We start from the raw sequence: 23,077 nt of genomic DNA, 5'->3' as shown, positions 1-23,077 counted from the left end.
ACATACCAAAATTTTAATAGGCTAGGAAGAAAAGGTAATGACCATTGTTAAGGTACCCTGTAGTCTCAACACCTACTATCCTTATTTAATGTAGCATCTTCAATACTCACCTAAATACTTGAACTTTAATAAAGATGAAAGAAGACCTTTGCTTTTCCACACAGAATTTTGTACAACTAAGGCTTTTTTACAGCATAACATCTTCAGGTTCGACTGAAGATGTTACACTCTAACAAAGCCTTGGTATTATTAAGAAATTCTAGGTGGAAAAGGAAGGTGCCTTCTTTCATCATGAAGAATTTTCACCATGCTACACCTTCAACTGTGTCATTTGAACTACAATAGGTTAAAGGAGGATGCTATTGACAAGAAAAATATGCTAGAATTAAGGAATGCGATGGAAGACAGCTACTGTACAAATGTGGCATGTCCAGCTGCACCGTTGAGAGGAAATTAAAATAAAATAATTTACAATTGATATTTTATTTTTTGCGAATCACCTACCCTTCAAAACAGCCATTCAACTTATTCAGTAATGGTAACAATACAATTCATTCTTTACTTGCATGTCTCTTTTATGCAGTAAAGAAATGAAAGATTTTTATCACAATGTAGAACCAGCCTTGATCATTTGAATCAATCCTTATAAAGCATGTCAAATAGAGTCAAGTAAAAATATGAAAACCAATTGCTTATTTCAAGCATGAATAATTTAAAGTTCCTTCAGTTAATTTACTATGAATCACGATAATATGTACAAATTTGTAAAAACAAAAAATTGAGGAAAACATAATTAACAATACTGTTTAGCTGGTATAACTAAAGACAACTCACTATTAAGTCTACCTGTATTGCACATACTAAATTTGAAATGAAAGTAATGTTCATGAGGAGACACCTGGCTTAGAAGACAAAATTGAGCAAAATACGAGAGCAACGTGGAAGATGTGCATTGCAGATGCAATGCAGTCCAATCACATCTAGAGATCACCGACAGAAAGAGGATCTGATTCCTTGTTATCTCCTATGACGCCATCAGATACTGAGAGTCCAAGTTGCTGAAAAAAGTCAGTCATCATCAGTTAGTATATCTCAAGAATACCGGAACATATGCAAGACAAAAAGGTGAATTTTTATAAGAAATTTAAATATAAATATATATATATATTTAAAAAACCCTCAATAATGTTTAACCACAGTTAGGCAGTTCAAAGATGAATAAATAAGTTAAAACTTTTCATATCTACTAAGTATAGGATTAATCAAAGCCAGGAATGATTTGTATGCTACAGAGTAATATCTGAATCTAAAATCATATCCAAAAATATGGCTCTGTGCATTCATTATTCAATACATAACTCTCATATTGCACTGGAAATTAGTTAAATTTGTACAAAAAGTTTAAATTCAAAAAATGAATATTTAACTTTCTGCAAGTTTTTTATGCTGCAATACAATTACAATAATGCAGTGTAAATATTAACAAAATATTTTATTCCAATGCATAGCCAAATGAGTAAATTAAGGAGAGAAAACATTTTCTTCAGAGCACGTTTCATTAATCCTCATCCAATGTTAAGGGTCTCTCTTCCCTGGTTAAATGCACATGATGGGCACCAGGAATAAACAACATACAGGGCTTGAAATGAGCAAGAATTGTCCCAGCTGAAGGATTAATTTCACATACTCATTGAAATTTTTCTTTCCATTGCAATTCAGCAACTTTCTCAAGGATTATCTTCCCGGGATGCAATGACTTTGAAGTAACTCAATGGTCATTCATTTCTTGAACTTACCCTGGGGTAATACAAGCAAGTGACATATGAATTTTGAAATCACATATTTTTGATAAAACACTATTACTTTGGTTTCTATGGATGTAACGTAACAATTTAAATTGATGCAAAATCAATTGAAAACTGAGTTCAACCAGTGTAGATCAATATGATACTACAATTCTGCCCAGTTTTTTTCATTTGAAATATTACACCACACTTGAATAACTTGAAAAAAAAACAAATTTAACAAAGCTTGTCCATTTTGTTTAACCACTGGCAATTTTAAGTCTCCCCTCAGAAATTTGAATGAGCAGTGCTTCTAAAGCTCAAATCCAACTAAGGAGTGAAGCAACCTGGACTATTTCAGTAGCATTATATTGATCATTGGAAGCATTCATGAAAATATTGAAAACCAATGTTCCTCATACCTGAAGAGCAGCCAATTGTGCAGAATCAGCAACTACAAAGATCTGGGCATTTGAATCACCGGTCACGGCAAGGCTGTGAGTCTGACTTCCTCCTTGCCCTGACCTACCTCCTTGCCCTTGGTGAAGGGCAACAAGTGTTGTACCATTTTCTTGAACCTCCATCACCTGTTATAATGGAAAAAAAACACCAGTGAGCAAGCATCAGCAATTCAAATATTTTAAGAGACAATATAGTATAGAAATACCACTGTCCAAGAAGACTAATACAATTCAAAATGAAGAAGCAGAAAAACATCCAATATTTTCTCAAATAAAGTATAACCATTTTTTTAATTATCAGCCTAGGTCAACACAACCAAGGGAATCATTAAAACCATAATTTCAATGTAGATGCATTCAAACTGAGAATAATGAAAAGAGGCAACATCAGTTCTTAGAGGATATTTCATAAGTTGCAGCTACTTAATATATATCAGTAGGATTATCACAGCCTGCCATGTCATAGAAAAATTACAGGTTAAACATCATTGTGCTTGCAAATGATGAATGATGCAAAACTTTGCATCATTCAAACTGCACATAAAGATTGGGAGATTTGTGGGCTACCTCTTCTTTCTCATCAAATTCCATTTTATTCAGAACATTTTGGTGAAACAAAATCCCCTCTCGTCAATTACTGAATACTAAACTAAAACAGATAACATTAAAACAAAATGCAAAGATACTTACATTTGGAATTAAGGAAGTCACCTTTACTTTCTTCACCTTTCGCTGTGAATCACCTTCCACAGATTCTCCATTGGAATTTGTATGAGAAGTAGTGGCATAAAATTGGACGGACGAGGGGTCAACTAAAACTATGTTTCCATTATCCTCTCCTTCATTTTCATTGTCTATGTCTAGGAACCCATACCGATCAGTGCCATCAGTAATAACTCCATGGGCAGTACGCTTGTGCATTGTAAGAGTTGAAGCCTGTTGAATAAAAAAAATCTTTAAGTACCCACATAGTAAGGAATGCCATGGTACATTAAACACATTCCAGCAGCAAATGATTGACTTGCACATCTGCCTAAGAGTACAATGCTCCCATGAAATCAAAGGATTTCAGGAAAGGCACTCATGTAGTAGTATTTATGGGAGGCGACCGACTGCTGAGGTCATTTGTTCCGTAGGGGATAGACAGGAAAGGACGACGGGTGGAGAGAAACCCGGCATCGGTATTAGCCTACTCCTTATAAAAGGTGCCAAGAGGTCCGCAGTTTAACGTCCCATCCGACGGACAGCGTACTCACTCAAAGTGCCCTACACAAAGCACCTCAAGTAGGGATCGAGATACCTCTGAAAAATATTAAATACAGCCGGGATTTTGACCCGGGCCCTCTGGTTGGGAAGCCAGTATGTTAGCCCCTGCACCATCTTGATCCCCCGTAAGGCAATCATCCATTTCATGCATTTTACATTACTGATTCCTTTCCCATTTACCAAAATCTTGACATAGTAGAACAACATGTGTGCTATGACGGCTTCATGGGCTGTGTAAGTGGTAGCAGTGATATTGCTCTCCTGGTAGGGTGATTCAAGCTAGACAGAAGAAAGGATAAAGCTAAACAAAATGTAGCCTACACAATATTTTTTTCTACACCATTCCCCAGTAAGATCACTGACAAGACAGATGACCACAGTAGGTCTACCATTTAGTGATGGTGTCATGTAGACAACGTCACTGAGGATGGCAATGGGAATCCACCACAATTATTTCATACTTGATTGTGATACAGAAAGGGCTTTAAAAGACATGATATTTAACACAAATGTGGAGAGACATAGCATCTACTCGAAAGTAAATTAAACTTACCAGTTTTTACCCTGAACAACTACATAGTTTCAGAAAATGTGGAAGGAAGTGTGTGTATTAAAGGTTTAAGTTATAAATTTGTTAGGAAGGAAATTGATCAAAGACTTTATGAGACCATTTTTGATCTTCACTTTAAACAAAGAAAGGAATACATGTGTAAGAACTAGAGTAATACAAGTTTGTGCTAATAAAATAAGCAATCAAAAATTTTAACAGCACCAGTACATACTACCTTGATCAAAAATTTCCCGGAATTTATTCAGAAAATTAAAAATACAAGTTCATTCATCTAAATCTATATTGTCCACTTCAAAGTAATCCCCATCGACTGCAACACACTTATGCCAGCGCTTGATCCAATCCTCGAAACATTTTTTATATTCGGTTTTCGGTATGTCCATCAGTGCTTCCTGCGATTTTTCCATTACTTCCTCTCGGCTGCTAAAACGCGTTCCCCGTAATGGTTTTTTAACTCGATTGAACAGAAAGAAGTCACAGGGAGCCAAATCAGGTGAATTCGGTGGCTGTTGGATGGTATTTGTTGCATTTTTCGTCAAAAAATTACGAATAATGATAGCACTGTGCGACGGTGCGTTATCATGGTGCAAAATCCACGAGTTTTCTGCCCACATTTCTGGTCTCTTTCGGCGAATTGCTTCACGCAAACGTCTCATAACGCCCAAATAATACTCTTTGTTTACTGTCTGGCCTTCTGGCAAAAATTCATGATGCACTACACCGTTGTAATCCATGAAAACCGTCAGCATTGCCTTCTTTTTTGACTGAAAACGACGTGGTTTTTTTGGTCTCGGCTCATTTGGTGAACGCCATTCACTTGCCTGATGTCTGGATTGCGTGTCGTACTCATAAACCCACGTCTCGTCTCCAGTAATGATCCTTTTGATGAATGTGGGATCGGATTCAGCCTCGCAAATCATGTCTTTTGCGACGTCAACACGGTCTCTTTTTTGCATGAAATTGAGGTCTTTTGGAACCAACTTTGCTGCTACACGACGGAAACCCAAATCATTAACCACAATGTCTTGGGCGGATCCATAGGCAATGTTCAAGTCCTCCGCTATTTCTCTGATGGTTAATTTGCGGTTATTGACCAACATTTCTTTTACTTTATCAATTTTTTCACCGACTTTCGATGTCGATGGTCTGCCACTGCGTTCATCATCTTCGATTGACTCACGACCACTTCTGAACCGCTCGTGCCACTGGTAAACGACCGTTTTTTTTAGAGAATCGTTGCCGAAACACTTTTCCAACATTTCCAACGTCCGTGCGCCACTAAATCTGTTTTGTACGCAACATTTAATACAAGTTTGTTGTTGCAAATTTAAATCCATTTCTGAAATTGTAAAAAATCGCCAAGACACACAGAGATAGATGTACTCTTGGCTACGTAACTTTTGCAAATGTCAAGTTATGACACTAAGATTTAAAGGGAATATCAACAACAGATGTACCAATTTAACAAAAAAAACAGAACTCAAATCGGAACGATGGGAGCGCCACACGGTGGTTATTCCGGGAACTTTTTGATCAAGGTAGTACAACAATTAATATTCTCCCTTGATTCAAATTCATACCAATGCTTTCGGAATACTTATAATGCAGTAACTATTATTTTTATTTCCTTTACAAAACTATGCTCATTTGTACATCCCTGAGGCATGGTGTTTTTCAAGTGGAAATTAAGGCATAATATTTTGATTTCAGGCTATGATAATTTTTATCACTTAATGTGCTTAAAGTTGTACAATCTTATACACTGAGTATGAGTGTGATTCTCATTAATGCTGCTTTAGTCATTCGGACATCTCCCAGGCAAACGTGATACTGCAGTTTATTTAAACCCATTTTAAATTACAAGATTATTGTATGCTGTGATATATGCGAGGTGTGTTCAATAAATAATTGAAACTTAAGATGTTTAGAAATAATTTTATTTATTTGTCAATATCAATGTTTTACCCTTCGAGGTAGTCCCTATTAGATATGATATAACAAATATGTGAGCGCTTTGTCCAATCCTTGAAACACTTCTGGAATATATAGTCCCCATACAGATGTATATAAATATAACCGACCTGTACGTGTAACTCTATACCCAAGGATGACACCAATGCATTGAAACTAGTTGTACTGAATAAAATTGAGAGGAAAGATAAACTGATGTTTTTACTTCAATGATCACACTGTTCTTAAATTGGCATCAAACCATAATATAGTCTAAATGATACCTTTCCGAGTCGCCTGGCATTTCCCATGGATACCTGTCTTTTGAGGTGTCTAAATCAAGAATTTGTGATGATTAATTCATCTTTGGCAGAACTCAATCGCTTTCCGCCTCCGGATTGCATTATTGCAGTCAAAAGCAATGAGTTGTTTTTCCACAATTATAGGCATTTTTTTGTATCACTTCACTTAAATAGCCTTGAATTTGTCAGTAGCACTCATTACTGATCATTTGTGGCAAGACCTTTTGACCAGAACCATACCCTGACCTTGTGGCAAGAACTCATGGGACATTATGTGAAATTACAAAATACCCATTACTTTTTGAACACATCTCATATAATATTTTTCTCTAAGGAAGTTCATCTATGTAATCACCCTCAATATGTAAAAAAAGTTGTGCATACGCACATGCTTTTGCATGTGTGTTTATACGTGGATGTCATTTCAAAAATAGTGATTTATTATTGCTAATTAAAAGAGATGTCTTAGGGAGTATGGTTCCATATCCAATTGGTGGAACCTTGCATAGGGAGTAATTTGCATTATGAGCATAATTGTTGGCCTGGAAAATGACTCGTTAATGAGTGACTCTTCGCATAACGTGTCATGAGGAGAGTTTTTTATTATGATGAGACTAGTCTCTTCTGGAAGAAGATACCTAAGCGAACCTATATTTCTACACATAACAGTAAAAGAGAACATACCCCGGCCATAAGCCAATGAAAGGCCATCTCATGATGCTATTTTGCACAAATTCAAGTGGTGACATGGAAATTAAACCCCAGCTAGCATACCATTTCCCAGGAAATCTTCCTGGGAGAAACCAGGTGGCAGAGAGAAAGGAACTGGCTCCCCTCATTACTCTGTTAAATTGTGATTTTCACATGCTGTCAGTATTAGGTGAGCTCTACCCTAATGTAACAAACCAACCTTTTGGTTGATTACTGCACTCGCTTCTTTGGAATATTACAAATGAAGTTAGGATGGAATGGCATAAATATATATAGATTATTTGTTAAATTTTGTTAAGATTGGGGAGGGAGGAGACTATATTCAGAAATATACGCTATGTTTCTCAGTCAATATAAGGATATTTTGAATTCACTCTGCAGTCATTTGGCGATAATTAAGTATACTTCTTGAAATGAATGGGTGGAAAATACGAGGGTCATCCGGAAAGTAGTACCCGTTCGTGCCGCATGAAGTGCTGACGACGCGAGTAGCCGCTGGACGAGGTCAGATAGCTTCAGTGGCTTGTCTGCCTTCTCTGAGCCAAGTTGCGTGACGCTAGCATTGCCTGTGTTGTTTCTGTGCTTGTTTACAATGTTTAAAAAAATTGAGAACGCCGCCAGTTGTGAAGTGAGGGCAGTGATTAAATTCCTCAATGCAAGAAACGTTCGCCCATGTGATATTCATCGCCAATTAAAGGAGGTGTATGGAGACAATGTAATGGACGAGTCGTCTGTTCGGCGGTGGTGTCGCAACTTCAACATGGGGAGGGGGAACACACACGACGATGAGCGTTCGGGGAGACCGTCTGTCATTACAGACCAACTGGTGAGCTCAGTCGACGAATTCGTGAGGAACGATCGGCGCGTCACAATTGATGACATCTGTGAGCATTTTCCCAATGTTTCTCGAACAATTGTTCATGAAATTGTTAAACACCATCTGCATTATGCAAAAATTTGTGCAAGATGGGTCCCTCGCGTATCTCAATGAGCTGGCGGCGAAGGACTATGCAGCAGGAATACAGAAACTTGTCACACGTTATGACAAATGCCTTAATTTGCTTGGAGATTATGTTGAGAAGTAGTTTAAAGTATCCTCTTTCAAATAAAATTTTTTATGTTTGTTAATATTTACTTTTGTGTCTTTATTTCACGAACGGGTACTACTTTCCGGATGACCCTCGTATTGTGTGACTTTAAGGCAAGCAAGAACCTGATGTAATCAAAGATTCTGAAGAAAGAGGAAATGCGTAAAGAACTGGATGAGGACCATTATTGTACTCCTTGGTACTTACACTGACAGAAGAGATATATGGTGAAAATTAGCCTGTTATCACATTATTGAAAAACAGCTAACTGGAAATATTTGGGCTGGGTATTTAGCATCATCAACAAAAGGATGCAATTACTTTCGAGGGGATCAATTTGGGTTTAGAAAGGGTGGAGTTAATGTAATACCATAGCATTAGTTGAAGTTTTCTTCCTCCCTAAAAAGTAGCATAAACAAAATCAGGATGACTGTTTGCTTACTGGAGTACAAGAAGATGTTTGACATTTGCCACAAAAATCAAATAATGAATGTACCTCTATCTGGTCATGGCATTTTCATAACTAGTCACCCAACACTATAATTTTTACTATAGCAACCTTATATGACATGCTCTTGAGGTGACATTTTTGTTATTGATCCAAGATTCTTTGTCTACGGCACAGGGATATTAAAAGAACTTGGAAAATTACATAAATTTGTATTTCTAATGGTCAAATTAAAGAATGAAAGGAAAGCGTTAAGATATAAAGCCATCTCCACTGAGTCCAATGGAGGCTAAAACACACCATAGAATGCTCTTTTCTTTATTCTTTTCTGCCTTTCATCATTTTCTATTGAGGAGAAGAGTATTAATTATCATATACATTTTTTGGGAGTAACATTCTTAATGATTTTTTAAGTTTAAAGTCAAAAAACACTAACCTGTCGATAATTTCGCGCGCAGAGATTGCATACATAAGGTTTTTGATGAGTATGGACCACATGATGCTTGTATAAAGAAGAGTACTCCGTAAACCTCTTCCCACAACCCTAAAATAAAACAAAATATTGAAATTACAGTTCACAAACAATAAAAAGTGCCCAGAAATAACATGAAAAATATATTTAAGAAATAATTTTAGTTAAGCCATTACTGAGCTCAAACAAATTGGTAATCTACTTTAAATTTCCTTATAGGTACAACTATTTTTCTTATTATAATGTTAAGTGATATCTATGCCCTGGCTAGGAAAGAGTTAGCCAATGTTATTGATGAGAGAAGACACAAATTGGAAAACATATCACAGAAAATTATTAGTGACATGAAGATAAAGACATTTTTTATTGCTATGAGACTGGTCTCTTTTAAAAAGGTCACTCAATAAGACTTAATTCAAAAATCCCTCCTTTGATGTGAATTACAAAACAGATTAACACGGTTTTACTGTGAGTGGACGTACAGTGAGTAAATAGAGCCTGTAAACAGAGAATCCCAAAAATTCAGGCATTTTAAGGGTATCTTTTCTCATTATTTAGAAGTCCATTGAGCTGCAACAGTGACTCATGGATAGCAATGGAAATCATGGCAGAGTGACTCAATTTTTTTCATCAGAAAATAAAATGAATGAAGTGTCAAGCTATTTTATTCCTAAACAATGTCATTGGTCACCCAAATGACAATATTTGGTTGTTTTTTGTCTCAATCCACTATTTGCTTGGCTATATTAGCACTTTTATCCAGGTGACAAAGCTCAAAAGCATTCCGTATCTGCATAGGAAGAAAGTGCTTAGAGACCTTGAATTTAGAATGAAATTATTCTGTACAGTTTAGAAGAGCTTAATAAACCTTATGTTGCCATAACATAAAGTGCATTACCACTCGGGGATATTTTCAGATACTGCGAGCAAGAACCATTTGAAGTCAACAATTGGTAATGAGGACAGTCAGGTAATGAGTGGTAGAACTAATTTAACACGTCTTGTCAAAAAGCAATATAAGTTCACCTTATCACAAAACCTCTCGTAAAATAAAGATAGGGCTTCACAAAATCATTTACAAATTTTTGTTCCATATAATATTAACATGTGATAAGAATTAACTAACCCACTTCAGTTATCAAAAGCTCAAAAGTTGGGTATTTGGTCTATGGGGTTCAAAACTCGTTTTTATGCCAAAAATTGTTAACGACAATTTATTCAAAAATTTTCTCAACAACCAATCAATGAAAAAAGGAACAAGTTAATTCTGATTCATAATTCAATGAAATCCAATTTACTATTATCCACCTATGCACTATCAAACTCTGGTATATATCCTTACGAAACAGACAGTAGTGCCACCATTACTCATGGACTATCCACAAAAAATTTATTAAAATAAAAATTCTTTGCTCTTATGTTGCTCTAGGTTTTATATTCCTTTGTTATCAGGAAGTGCTATGGCACCAATGCCTATCATGTGAACTACTAACAGCGATGGCGATGCTATCCTGCAAGTTTTAGGAATTAGCAAATAAGTGAAAATAAATTTGACATCATAACAGTGAGGGTAACATTATGAATGATTTGATTATAAGCACTATTTTATCAAGATTCCACTATTAAATGATTTATAACCCACAAGTATTTCAGTATGAACCAACTGAAGTCACCTGGGTCAACAATGAAAAATTATCATTGCAAACTAAAATTACTGAGTGTCTAAAAATTAGCAGTCCTTTTCCAATCATCTTTGTTGACTAAACAGGAATTATACCGAAAGAGTTTGTTCCTCAGGGACAGAAGGTGAACACTTAAGTTTTAAATGGAAATCCTTGAAAGGTTTTGGAAAAGAGGGCAATGCAACAGAAAGGAGATCTTTGCCAACTGGAGACCGCACCATGAAAACTTGCAGCCATACACCACCATCCTTGTGGTCCGGCCATGACACAAGATGCCCCAGCAACCCCACAGCCTTGATGTGGCTCTGCCAGACATTTTTATTCCCAAGATTAAAAAGGAGGAGATGAAAGTCAACCATTATTTAATGTTGGATAATGTCAAAGAAGCCGTTGACAAGGTTCCATTTTGAAGAATTTAAGTAATTAGTACTTTAATCTGCAAAATTTTTTTCATGGATTTATTTGACCTTTTTCCAAGACAAACCATGTAGATGTCACAAAAAATCATGCGAAGACAAAAGGAATGAAAAATTTTAACTGGGATTTAAAAAATTTTTTCTTACTTGAATAGTACAGACAAATGGTTTCTCCCCAGTATGAATCCTAAGATGGTTCTTGTAATTGGTTGCTGATGCAAAGGCACGGCTGCATCCCTGCTCAGGACACACATAGGGTCGTTCACCTGTGTGGGTACGCACATGGACTTTCCGAATATTTGATGTAGTGAACGACCTCCCACAACCTACAATAGGACACTTGAATGGACGCTCACCTGGAGAAAAGGATACAATGAGAGGCACGTTAATTGAAAAAAATTGTGCATTCATTTGGGAAGTACTGACATCCACCCTTTTGAACCACCTGAAGTACATTTCTTAATACAGTAAACTCTTGATTATGTGTGCTGTTTTTTTTTCATAATACCTCAAAATTGTAATAAAATTAGAATTGTCATCATAATTAAATGCTTTGAAACTTTTATATGCTTAAAAAAAATACAGGTTTTAAATACTTTAATCTACTTAAAAGAGTATTTAATTTCATCACAAAATCAAAAGTTGTCAATAGTATTTAATGTTTTAAACATTTCTGTATTAACCTTACTTTGCCATGATTATTTTCCTTGAATTCATCAGCCCAGAGAATTCCATATTCTCCTTGAAGGCGAGGAAATACATAAGTTTTACTATGCAGCAAATGTCTTATCATATGATGAACATGAATCTGCATCAGCGAACCTTTGTCAATATTTATCCTTCACCGATCATTTGTTTTTTCTTGGCTACATGATTGATTTAGCATTCTGACAATACATTCGACTATTCACTTGATAATAGCTCTGTTTTAACATATAACTATGAATCCCCCTTACAAAATAGGCTGAAAAACAGAAATAATTGTACTTTCCATTGCTTAATAAACTCAGCTTAATTACAAGGAATGAAAAAGAAGAGTGTGCATTTGCTTTCTAACCACCGCCAATAGTTTTCAACTATTTTAATTCATACGAATTGAATCTGTATATATTGCGACCATATTTTCTGCATATTTTAGCAATTCATGTTTTACAATTATTTGTGCTACATCATGCATTCCATTTACATGGATAATCGAGAGTTGGCTAATAATTTCCCTTATATTTCAACAACGAAGAACCTCCCTTTGTCCATCACACTGTTTCCATACTCATAAAATCAAACAGCAAAGAAAGTATAATTTAGAATGTTTTTAAAGATACTTCAGAATGTTTTTAAAGATACTTTCAAATGCTTTTCTAGAGAAGTGCCAATTTTTTTCCTTAAAACTGAAAATACATTCTGGGCCCTGATCACCAGTGGTTAAATAAGAATGGGGAAAGAAAACTCCAATGGCCATAATAATTAGATTAATTACTACGGCCTAATTATTATGGCCATTGGAGTTTTCTTTCCCCATTCTTATTTAATTGAGAGGCCGTAGAGCTCTTGCCACCAGTGGTTAGTATCCTTTTAAGTAACCTATTGAATATTTCACAAACAATTTTGCCAGGGTACTTTTCAGCTTAAAACAGAAACACTCAAATCTTCTTGCTTTCTGCCTATTTTTAAAAACATTAAGCATTCAGCAATAAATTTGCTCTTAAAACCTGTGGGCATTTGCTTCTGTAATCTGTCACTGCATAATCAAGATTAAAATATTCACTGAATTAAAAATAACCATTTAATTATGCCAGACATGGCTCATTTTTTGGAATCACACTTTAGATACCAGAACCACTCACCAGTTGTAATTTTATTCTTAAGGGGAATATATTTTCTGCAGAGCCGCAACTGGATTATTTAAGGGCAAGGTGACACTACCCATAATTTTTGTTATTAATTACATCACAACATAGGTGAGCTAAGAGCTAATGTAACAAAAGGAAAAGTCATTTTCAACCATTTAAAAAATAAGCTCAACTGGATAAACATTAACAGGCAATGTTCAACCAAATGACTTATACAATGACACTGTGTTTATAGAAATAACAGGACTTTTTCAATTCAGCCCCCTCTTGTATTAACATAAATTTCAAATACACCATAGCCATAGGGAGTTCAATAAGCAGCGCCTAACGACTCGATCATAAAACTTGCACTGAAAATATACAATTAAATTCAGACCTGAAGGTAATGGCCAATGAATAAGCGAACTGTACTCAGTGGAACAGTCCATAAACATTCCTCAAATTTTGGAAAAACCATGAAAGTGTCCCAAAAATTTTTTCTCCCATAATAAGGCTCCAAAAGGTATGACTACATCACTATTTTTAGATTTACCACCAAAAAATAATAAAAGCTTCTAAAAAATATGTTATTTTCCAAATGAATGGAAGGACTGCAAAATTTCCACTGTACTTTAATTTTTCACAAAATTCTTGCACACACATTAAAAAAAAAAGATATGGCATTAAAAAGTGAACAATGATGATTATACAATAATACAGTATGCAATTAAATATTTTGCATAAAGGCTCATCAACATGATTTTACTTACGACTAACAACTTGATGCATAAGAAAATCTGAAAATTACCAGTATGTGTCCGAACATGCTTTTGAAGATCACCAGACGTCTTAAAGCTCTTCCCACAGACTTCCTCTGGGCATTTGTATGGTTTCTCACCAGTGTGCGTTCGAATATGAGCCTTTAGACCATATCCGGTGGCAAAAGCTTTGCCACAACCAGAGGCTCCGGTGCACTTGAAAGGACGGTCACCTGTGTGAGACCTTTCATGGACCTGTGTTACACAAAAAAAAACATTGGGTCAATGAACTAGACCAATGAAAACTGCCAGTGGAGGTTTAAGCAGAATTAATTGAACAAATTATTAAACCTTTAAAATGCAAAGACCTAAAAATAATTTGTCCATAAATTAACTTGTAGTGCAAACAAATTTTTTCTTAGGCTTAAGAGTTTAATTTTACAAGCTTGCCAATTAATACGGTACTGCAACTGCTAATGACATTTATTTAAGAATTAAAGAATAGTCAGGATATTCTCCTTTCCTCCAATCACTCATTTATTGCCCTTAAATACCAAAATATAAAGGACAATGAGTTCTTGCTTTATCAGTTCAACAATCTTATACTTTCCCTCAGATTTGGTTTCAACTTCAATGGATGCTTTCACACAAACTATTTCTCCATATTCCACAGAAAAAAGTTTCTTATCTGTATTATCCAATTCCCACATAAAAAAATTTGCAGAATCCTACTGGATGATAAATGAAACACTTTCCAGCATAAATATTAACCAATAATTATTTCAAGGTCCACTTGAGAAGAAAGAGACTTTTTGGTAGCTTTGAATGATGTGAAATTACATTTATTCTTCCTGGGTAGAGACATTTATCGGACTGTAACTTTGCTTGTGAACTTCAAGATTATACATGGGCTTTTCCTAGGAATAGGTTCTTCAGATTTTGAATTTACCCCTAATGCAATACATACATAACGTTTCCCCTACATCCATTAGCTACTACTCTCTGTTGATGATTCGAGGTATCATTTACATTCAAGGTGGTCTCACCTACTTACACTGCTGTCAACATGACGATTTGTGGTAGAAAATAATGTCATGCATGAGTAAAAACATCTGATCATTTAAGGACTTCATCTTTGAGATTTTCATAATCCTTTGCTTCAAAGAGTAAAAATTGTAGTCACAGCACAACAAAAGGCAAGAGTGTTACAAAGGTTAGCACTAACTGGGACATTACTGCTTAATTATTCTCCACTTAAGATGAAATAACCATACACGCAGTTCAGATGCACAGACCACTCCAAAGTGTGGTTTGATATGTGAGGTCAGAGTACACCCTACACTAAACAAAATGTTGTGTGAATTTGAGGGTTAGAAGGCCAGCTCATTTCCCTTTGCAACTGATTATTTCTCTGGAGGAGCCTAGCTTTAGGAAAATTATACTGGAAAAATAACACAGCTTGGGTTAAGCTGAGGGTGCCCAGAAATTGAACCTGGGCTCTACTGTCAATAGTCTAATGCTCTATCCCTGGACTACTATGTCCCATTTAACATGAAATATATCCTGAAATGCCGTGGGGGTAGATAACATTCCCGTGGAACTTTTAAAATGCTTAGGAAAATGTGGGAGGAAGAGGCTATATGGGCTGATCCGTAGCATTTATGAGGAGGGAATCTGGCCGGAAGACTTTGTGAGAGCAGTTTTAGTTCCGATTCCGAAAAAGGTAAAGGCCACGTCATGTGAGGACTATAGGACAATTAGTTTGATATCCCACGCAGCTAAAGTTGTTCTCAGGATCATAAACAAAAGGATAGAGAGTAGGGCAAATGATTACTTAGGGGATGATCAGTTTGGGTTTAGGAAGGGGAGAGGTACGCGTGATGCCATTGCAGTATTGAGATCACTAACGAGAGAGGAATATAGAATATAATCAGGACGTATTGGCCTGTTTCGTAGATTTCGAAAAAGCGTTTGATAGAGTGAATTGGGAAAAACTAATGAGTATATTGCAGAAAATAGGAATAGATTGGAGGGAAAGGAGGCTAATCCGCAACCTGTACATGTCTCAGACTGCTCAGGTGCGGGTGGGAAACGGGGAGTCAGGATGGGCAGTGTTAGGAAGGGGTGTAAGGCAGGGTTGCCCATTATCACCGTTGCTGTTCAACCTATATGCAGAGGAAATGATCAAAGAGGCATGGGAAGAACTAGAGGTAGGAATGAAAGTGGGCGGGGAATTCGTAAAATCAGTTAGGTTTGCTGATGACCAAGCTTTAGTTTGTCAGTCAGCCAAGGGGCTGCAAGCATTGCTGAGTGAATTGGAAATTCAGTGCGACAGGTATGGGATGAGAATCAACATTAATAAAACAAAGGTTATGCGATTTTCTAGAAAGAAAAAGGGCAAGCTTAACATTAAAATAGGAGGGCAAAAACTAGAGCAGGTAGAACAGTTTACGTATCTCGGTAGTGTTTTGGACCAACACGGTCAAAGTAGTAGGGACGTAGGGAGAAGAATTGCGCTAGGCAAAGAGGCTTTCACGAGGAGGGGGGAGTTGATGACGGGGACTTTGAGTAAGGATGTTAAGAAAAGACTCGTAAAAACTTTGATATGGAGCGTAGCTATGTACGGCGCGGAAACGTGGTCATTGAAGCAGGAGGATAGACGTAGACTGGAGGCTTTTGAAATGTGGGTGTGGAGAAGAATGGAGAAGGTGAAATGGACAGAGAAGAAAACAAATGAGGAAGTACTTGGTATGGTGGGCGAAGAGAGGGGTTTGTTGGGAGCAATCCTATGGAGGCAGGAAAAGTGGATGAAGGGGGTGTTGACCGGCAGTGGGATGTTGAAGACTGTGATAGAGGGTAGAATGTTGGGCAAAAGAGGAAAGGGAAGGAACAGGATAGGGATGTTGGACGGGATGAAGGGCGGAAGAAAGTACTCAGAGATGAAGAGGGACCTGGTGTAGAGTAGAATTTAGTGTTGTGTTTTGTTAGTAGTCACAAAATATTTGTTTGGTAGTTGTGTCCATCGAAAAACCTACCATAACCGGTAGATTACCTTAAAAAAAAAAAAAAAAAAACATCCTGAAAAATCTTTGTTTTTAGGAAGAGTAAAAAATGAGAAAAAAATGTAAATGACAAGTGTACAACATACTACAACTGATATTTCTTCAAAGATAAATGATCAAGTAGTCATTTTGTTACTTAAATAAAACAAACAGGTATGACCAACAATCTAATATGAATATCAATAACCTTAAGATGGTGAGGTGTGGTATAGAGCTTTTGACAACCTTCATGCTGACAGTAAAAAGTCTTTGGTCTACTAGTAGTTGCACCAGAGGTTATATCACTTGGCATCTTCAATGTGTCTTCATCATCTTCGTCTTCAATATCTGTGTCTTCATCCTCTTTCATGACAGATTCTTGACCCTCCCCATTTTCCTCAGAGTTTGAACGTCCAATTCCATCCAAACCCAGTGAACCCAAAAGGGAACCAGACATCGTAAGGTATGCAGTACTTCCATCAACAAGGTGCACTGCTTGCATTGTCTCGGCTGAATTAACATGGAAAAGAATATAAAAGTAACATTAATAAATCTGTCAAGAATGGGACATTGTCATATTTTTATGACATTATATTAGGAAAATTTTGAGAATCACATGTCAATCTTCTTAGCCGCTAGTGGACAATGTTTGAGCAGTTAAAACAAGATTACAAAAAATTATTTTGATGCACCACTGAAGGTATGTTAGGTATGTAAAGGTAAAGTTATGAAAACCAAAGGCATACATACCAAATGAATTGAATTATGTTAAATAAACAAAGAGACAGTAGACAACATATCAATAAAATTACGGGTTTTCCTGAATAAGGCTAATGAGTTCGCTTCCAGCATGTTTTGAATATCACTGAAAACTTTTGGAAGAGGATGCATGGAATACTTTTTAAAATAACAAGTTTACTTATATTTATATTGTCCAAAATTAGGAGCTTAAGGAATATCAAGAATTTATTGAATGGAAGACATATGGCTTTTTCACCACACAATATTTCTGTAATTATTAACAGACTTTAAAAAACTTATACACATATCTTTAGCAAAAAAGATTTTTCCTGCCCCAGGAAAAAGGTGCCATTGTGGTTAAAATGCTCTTTAAAAATGAATATACCGAAATTTACTTTTATATCATGATTGAGCATCAAATATGGGTGTACTATATATGAACACAAAATAAATTCAAAGAGAACATAACTCGGTTTAGAATATCCTAGTCTCAGTTATAGATATAATATCTAAAAATTGTATCACTACTAAACCGACCTTCGGGTTGATTACTGTGTTTATGGTTTTTACCTAATGCCTTTGGAAGTTAAGGAACTCCTATCCAAAGTACTTTTTGAGAGGCTTCATTATGAAAATGAATTTTCTAGCGACAAAAAATATGCACCGTAACTGCATAATATATTTGAAATTGGCTTTATCCCACATACCAGTTATCCATTGAACATGGATGACGTTGGATGGAGTGCAAGAGTTAAATAATGTAGATCATGTGAATAGTTTTCTAATTGATTGACATGTGTAGCAACTAACTATACTAATAATTTTGACCAATCGAACAATAAAAAAAAATTTATGGTCGAATGATCAATGAATATTTTAAGCTTAAGTCTGATCAAGAAAGTTATGCCTAATGTTGATTGAACAGGACTACCTTGGCACATAGAAACCTTTTTATCGCCTAAAAATTGTCAATTATTGTCAACTGCAAATATATCAACACTGAACGTGACTAAATACCAATATTACTAAAATTAATTCCATATTACACATTTCTTTATCATCTAACACAAAATATCACAATTCCTTTTAACTGAACTGATGTTAGCATAAATAAGAAATCATATTAGTTCAGGGTCAAATAATTATTTGAAAAAATACAATGTGTGTGAATCCTTTGGCTTTACTCATATATGTGGTACACTAGGGGTGCATGGGAATTTGTTCCCAATTAATTCGATGCTGGATTTCATTTACAAAGAGTATTTCCCAAAGGCAGAAGCAGTTCTCATATAACCAACATTGTTGGAATCAAGTCATGGGACTACAGCTTAATATCATATTCTTCAGGCAAAGAAAATTACTGACTTACATATAAAAAACACAAGTAATATGTTAATACACAGGGTAATAAGAGATATATTAATGCTTTCAGGGTTCACGTTCATCACAAAATGTGGTAGATCTAATTTTCCAGCCCAGGGAGAGAATGAAAAAACACTAGAATCACATCACCATTTTAGGAGGAAATTTCACCCTCACAATTTATCTAATTTGCAAAATATTCATACCAACTATGCATACCTGAATTTGAGTCTTCATTACCCGATTCATCTTTAACAATTGAGTCTGTAACAATTGCTGTGGACCCATCAGGTAATTGTACCAAAGCTTGACCACCATTCCCAAGAATCTTGGAAGCTTCTTGAATTAATAAGGTACTGCCATCCTCCAGCTGATAAGTTTCTAAACAAAATACAAACATCTCAGATTTACACACTGTATATTCATTACATTCGATGCAACCAAGAATCATAAAAAAGGTTAGCACTTAGTTAAGGGATGTTTATACACATTTCTCATTCCTAACAATTACCAACTTTTAATTTATATGAATGAGCAGAATTGAAATGCAAAAAACACCCATCTCTGTTCAAACATCTCTTTCTTTGAAGACACATGGACTAAGTATTGATACAAGAAAACACTAGACATAACACCTTTACCGGTACACCAATAAAAAATGCACTGGTTTGGTGTCTATGATGTTTACTCAAAGGATACCATTAAAAAATGAAATATTACTAACCATCATCATCACCAATCCCTTGGGCAACGAAAGCTTGAGTTCCATCAGGCAATGTTACAGCAGTTAACGTGGTAGTAGCATCATCAAGAGATTCTGACTCCCCGTTAAGTATAAGTTCTCCTGATGAATTAACCTTGTATGTCCCACCTCCTTTCACTACACATAATCTTCCATCTTTGGACACTAGTTCTGCACTATTTTCTTCTTCCTTAATTGAAGTCTGAGCACTCTCGGCACTTTGTTCAATGGAAATTACACCTAAATTCCTCAGCTGGGCCTGAAGTAAACTTCCATTTTCAAGACGAATACCTACAATGCAACGTTCTTAAGCAACTTGAGGTTAGTGATACATACAACTTCATAATACCTTACTTTTTGGACTTACAAGTGGTAGTGCCATCATCTTTCATCGGGGTTAAGATGAGTTGGCCGTCAACATTTGCTTCTTGTTCGTCAGAACTTGCCATTACTTAATGCATCTAGTATTTTCAACCTGTAACATTGCAACCACCATTTTTGAGGCAGGTTCCCAGAACTTTGCACATCATAATGTATAGCTCCATACTCCCATATTTTCACGTTAAAAAGAATTTTCATACCCTCATCTGACGCTAAATATCATTTTACGTTTCCTTAAGAGTAAAAATTTACATGTTTTTCGGGAAATGCATTGCCAAACGCATGGGGGATTTTGTATGAATTTTAAAAGAGAATTTTTAGCAATCAAAGCGAAAAACATTTTCAAACGCTCGTATTTGTTCAAAGTATGAATGAGAAAGAGAGAATTAAACAGAAGGTACTAAGGCAGATTTATACTTAAGCTATGGTTGACGTATATGCTAGGGAATAATGACTGAGCTGTCTAATTTAAAGCCAATAAAAGGATTTTTCTGGCAATCTCTTAGGCAGAAGGTCTATCCTCCCATCGACAAGCATATGCTCCATAAGAATCTTGGGAAATTACCCATGAACTCACAGTTCACCCACCATTCAACGCGCTGGTCCAAAATGGCGGAATTGCGGAAGCGACGTTGTGTCATCGCTCGCCTTCAGATGGCAGTTTCAGGAAGCTAACTATTTGCTGACATCTGAAGGAGGAAATGAATACTATATTTAAAGATATGACTATTTATTACGTTAGAATGCTGTAGATAACAAAGGTTGTCAGAAAGGAATATAATAGCACACTCAAAGTGGGGCGTATCAATTTTTAAAAGGGTAAGTACTGGTAGTTATTTTATAATAAAATTATTGCTTGATTACAAGGATGTTGGGAAGTTAATCTTATCAGTATTGTACCAAGGATTAAAAAAATCCTATTAGCAAATATGCGAGAATAATTGGACAATTTAATCACAGATTGCTACCATTGCCATTATACCGTTGAAGGTAGGTTTTAGATGACACAAGACTATGGATCCTAATTTTTTGTCTGTTTGTTTCTTAAAAAAATCCTTCTACATTGCTCCGCCTGATGGAGTGGCTAGCGTGGTGGTGATCATCACGATGAACGAACGATAAAAAAATGTTCCACCCATCACGTATACCTAATTCTGTACCTCACGCTCTCACAAATACGACTTCGCTCCTTTCGGAAAGAGGTTATCCTGCAGACCCTAGCGGAACACACAGCATCTTGTGAATTTGACTTTCGTTCTTGAATGCTTACCAGACTAATATGTTCGTACCATCGTGATAATTTTCATATCAGTGGTGGCTAAGCGTAAAATCTCGCGTAAAAGTGAAATGGTTGGAATCATCCAACTGAAGATTGAATGTCCTGTAGTCACACAATCTGAGCTATACAGGCTGTATACCTGTATGTAGGCAAAATGCATGATATTCCTGGGCTAATTCATTTAGATTTTATGTGATTGGAAATTTTTTATCTGATTTTTTCAGCTTTATTTAAATAATTCAGTGGATGTAAAACATGAATGATGTAGGCTTGCACTGGGTACAATAGATAATGAATCAGTTCCCTCCTTCCCGCAAATATTCGCGAACAAAATTATTTTCCTTATGTCCCCACTACCATGCCAAAATATCAAAAAAACATGATCTGATTTACCTATTATAGTTTATTTCCGCTTTCTATAATATTTGACTTAGCCTCTGTACTTTTTGAGATTCTCATTGCTTTGTTCTCTTGTGCTTTGATTTCATCCCAATATCTTCATCTCATTTGAATTGTGAAAATCACTCAACGCCAGGCCTACCTTATGTGGTGGAAGGGCTTGTGCTTAGGCAGTGTTGCTCTTTTGGGGCGGGGTGTATCTCCTCTGCTTGTGATCCTCTTTGGCGGGGGAAATTACATATGGGACATTGATTCCAGGGAAGAGCACCCATGGCAAATATACCGAAGAGCATGAGCCAGACGAAAGGTGGTGTGTGCAGGGTATGTTCCTCACTGAGGTGGCTGTAAAGGCGTCTGACTCCAAGGCCTTTCGAGTGATGGTTTCATGCTAAAACACTATTGAAGAAGGCACACGGGAATCAACTTCATTATCTTTCCCATGAAAATATGGACGGAGAAAAAGAGAAAATGAATCATAGTAACGCGGGACTCAGTTCCCTGTGCACAGTGTCGCACCCGGCAACGGGGGAGGCAAGACCTCCGTGGTCTTAACGGCACAAATTTCTTACACAACTGAAGTGAAAGCGGGGTAAAAGAAGACCTAGAAGAGGGCTAGAGGTAAGGGTAGCTACATCGAAGGCTCTGACGATAGCAAGGACAGGGAAGCTAGAAAATATCAAGACAAGAGTTGAGAACAGGAGAATAAATATGTTCTATTTGTGTGACGTGAAACGGAGAGACAACGGAAATTACTGCAGTAGTTGAAGAGTAATTTATAGTGGGGGAGGACAGCTAGCGTGGACTGGCCGTAGTGCTGAATAGGAATCTCTCATGAAGTAGTTGAGCTTTTGAGCAGACCCGTCCAAAATAGTGGTAATCCTAGTGTACATAGCGACAAGTAGTCATCGGGAGGATGAAGTATAGTAGACATGTTCTATGATGAATTAGAACAAATAATTGAGAACGTGCAAGAAAGGAAGAACTTGATAGTAATGGTGGATTGGAAAATAATGGCAGACCAAGGGAGGGATAGGAAAGAGGTAGAGGAGTTAGGAATTAGAAATGATCGAAATGTGAAAGCAGTTGTTTCTTCAGAGAAAAGAGTTTGATAATAACAAAAACCTGATTCAAACACCATCAAAAGCACATAAGGGAGATGCCAGGAGAAAAAGGTAAATATCAGTTAAATATTATAACGTTTCCACATAGATTTACAAACGTAGTCATGAAGTCCCATAACTTTTCGGGCGCGGATGCAGATTCGGATCATAATTTAGTTTTCATGAAATGACAGTTCAAATTGAAAAGAATTAGGATTGGCAAGACGGTGCCAAAGTGGAATATTGATTTTTCATTGGGTGCAATAAGGAAGGTGTACTAAGGGAATTAAAGCA

At 36.3% G+C, this 23,077-nt stretch overlaps 1 protein-coding gene across 3 annotated transcripts; it reads right to left on the bottom strand.

Annotated features, from left to right (window-relative positions):
- Nucleotides 1-496: 496 nt before the first annotated feature.
- On the bottom strand, nt 497-20,659 carry LOC139697629 (zinc finger protein 143-like). 3 transcript variants are annotated; one of them, XM_071596413.1, is made up of 11 exons: nt 20,594-20,659; nt 19,992-20,099; nt 19,607-19,915; nt 19,102-19,263; nt 16,988-17,289; nt 13,789-13,993; nt 11,299-11,507; nt 9,018-9,125; nt 2,936-3,181; nt 2,207-2,371; nt 497-1,058 (listed from the first exon to the last, which is right to left on the bottom strand). In XM_071596413.1, exons 2-11 carry the CDS (start codon nt 20,071-20,073, stop codon nt 981-983), a joined length of 1,866 nt encoding a protein of 621 aa, XP_071452514.1. In that variant the 5' UTR covers nt 20,074-20,099; nt 20,594-20,659; the 3' UTR covers nt 497-980. The 3 variants fall into 3 exon arrangements, with proteins under 3 accessions (XP_071452514.1, XP_071452513.1, XP_071452515.1); XM_071596412.1 differs by lacking the exon at nt 20,594-20,659 and adding an exon at nt 20,206-20,545; XM_071596414.1 differs by lacking the exons at nt 497-1,058; nt 20,594-20,659 and adding an exon at nt 1,719-1,797 and having other exon boundaries at nt 19,992-20,545.
- Nucleotides 20,660-23,077: the final 2,418 nt, after the last annotated feature.

Source organism: Hetaerina americana, unplaced genomic scaffold (genome assembly GCF_022747635.1).
Source record: "Hetaerina americana unplaced genomic scaffold, ioHetAmer1.1.p SCAF_8, whole genome shotgun sequence".
NCBI classification, from domain to species: domain Eukaryota; kingdom Metazoa; phylum Arthropoda; class Insecta; order Odonata; family Calopterygidae; genus Hetaerina; species Hetaerina americana.
Note: the sequence above shows the minus strand (reverse complement) of the source record. Positions and strands in the feature narration are given on the sequence as shown.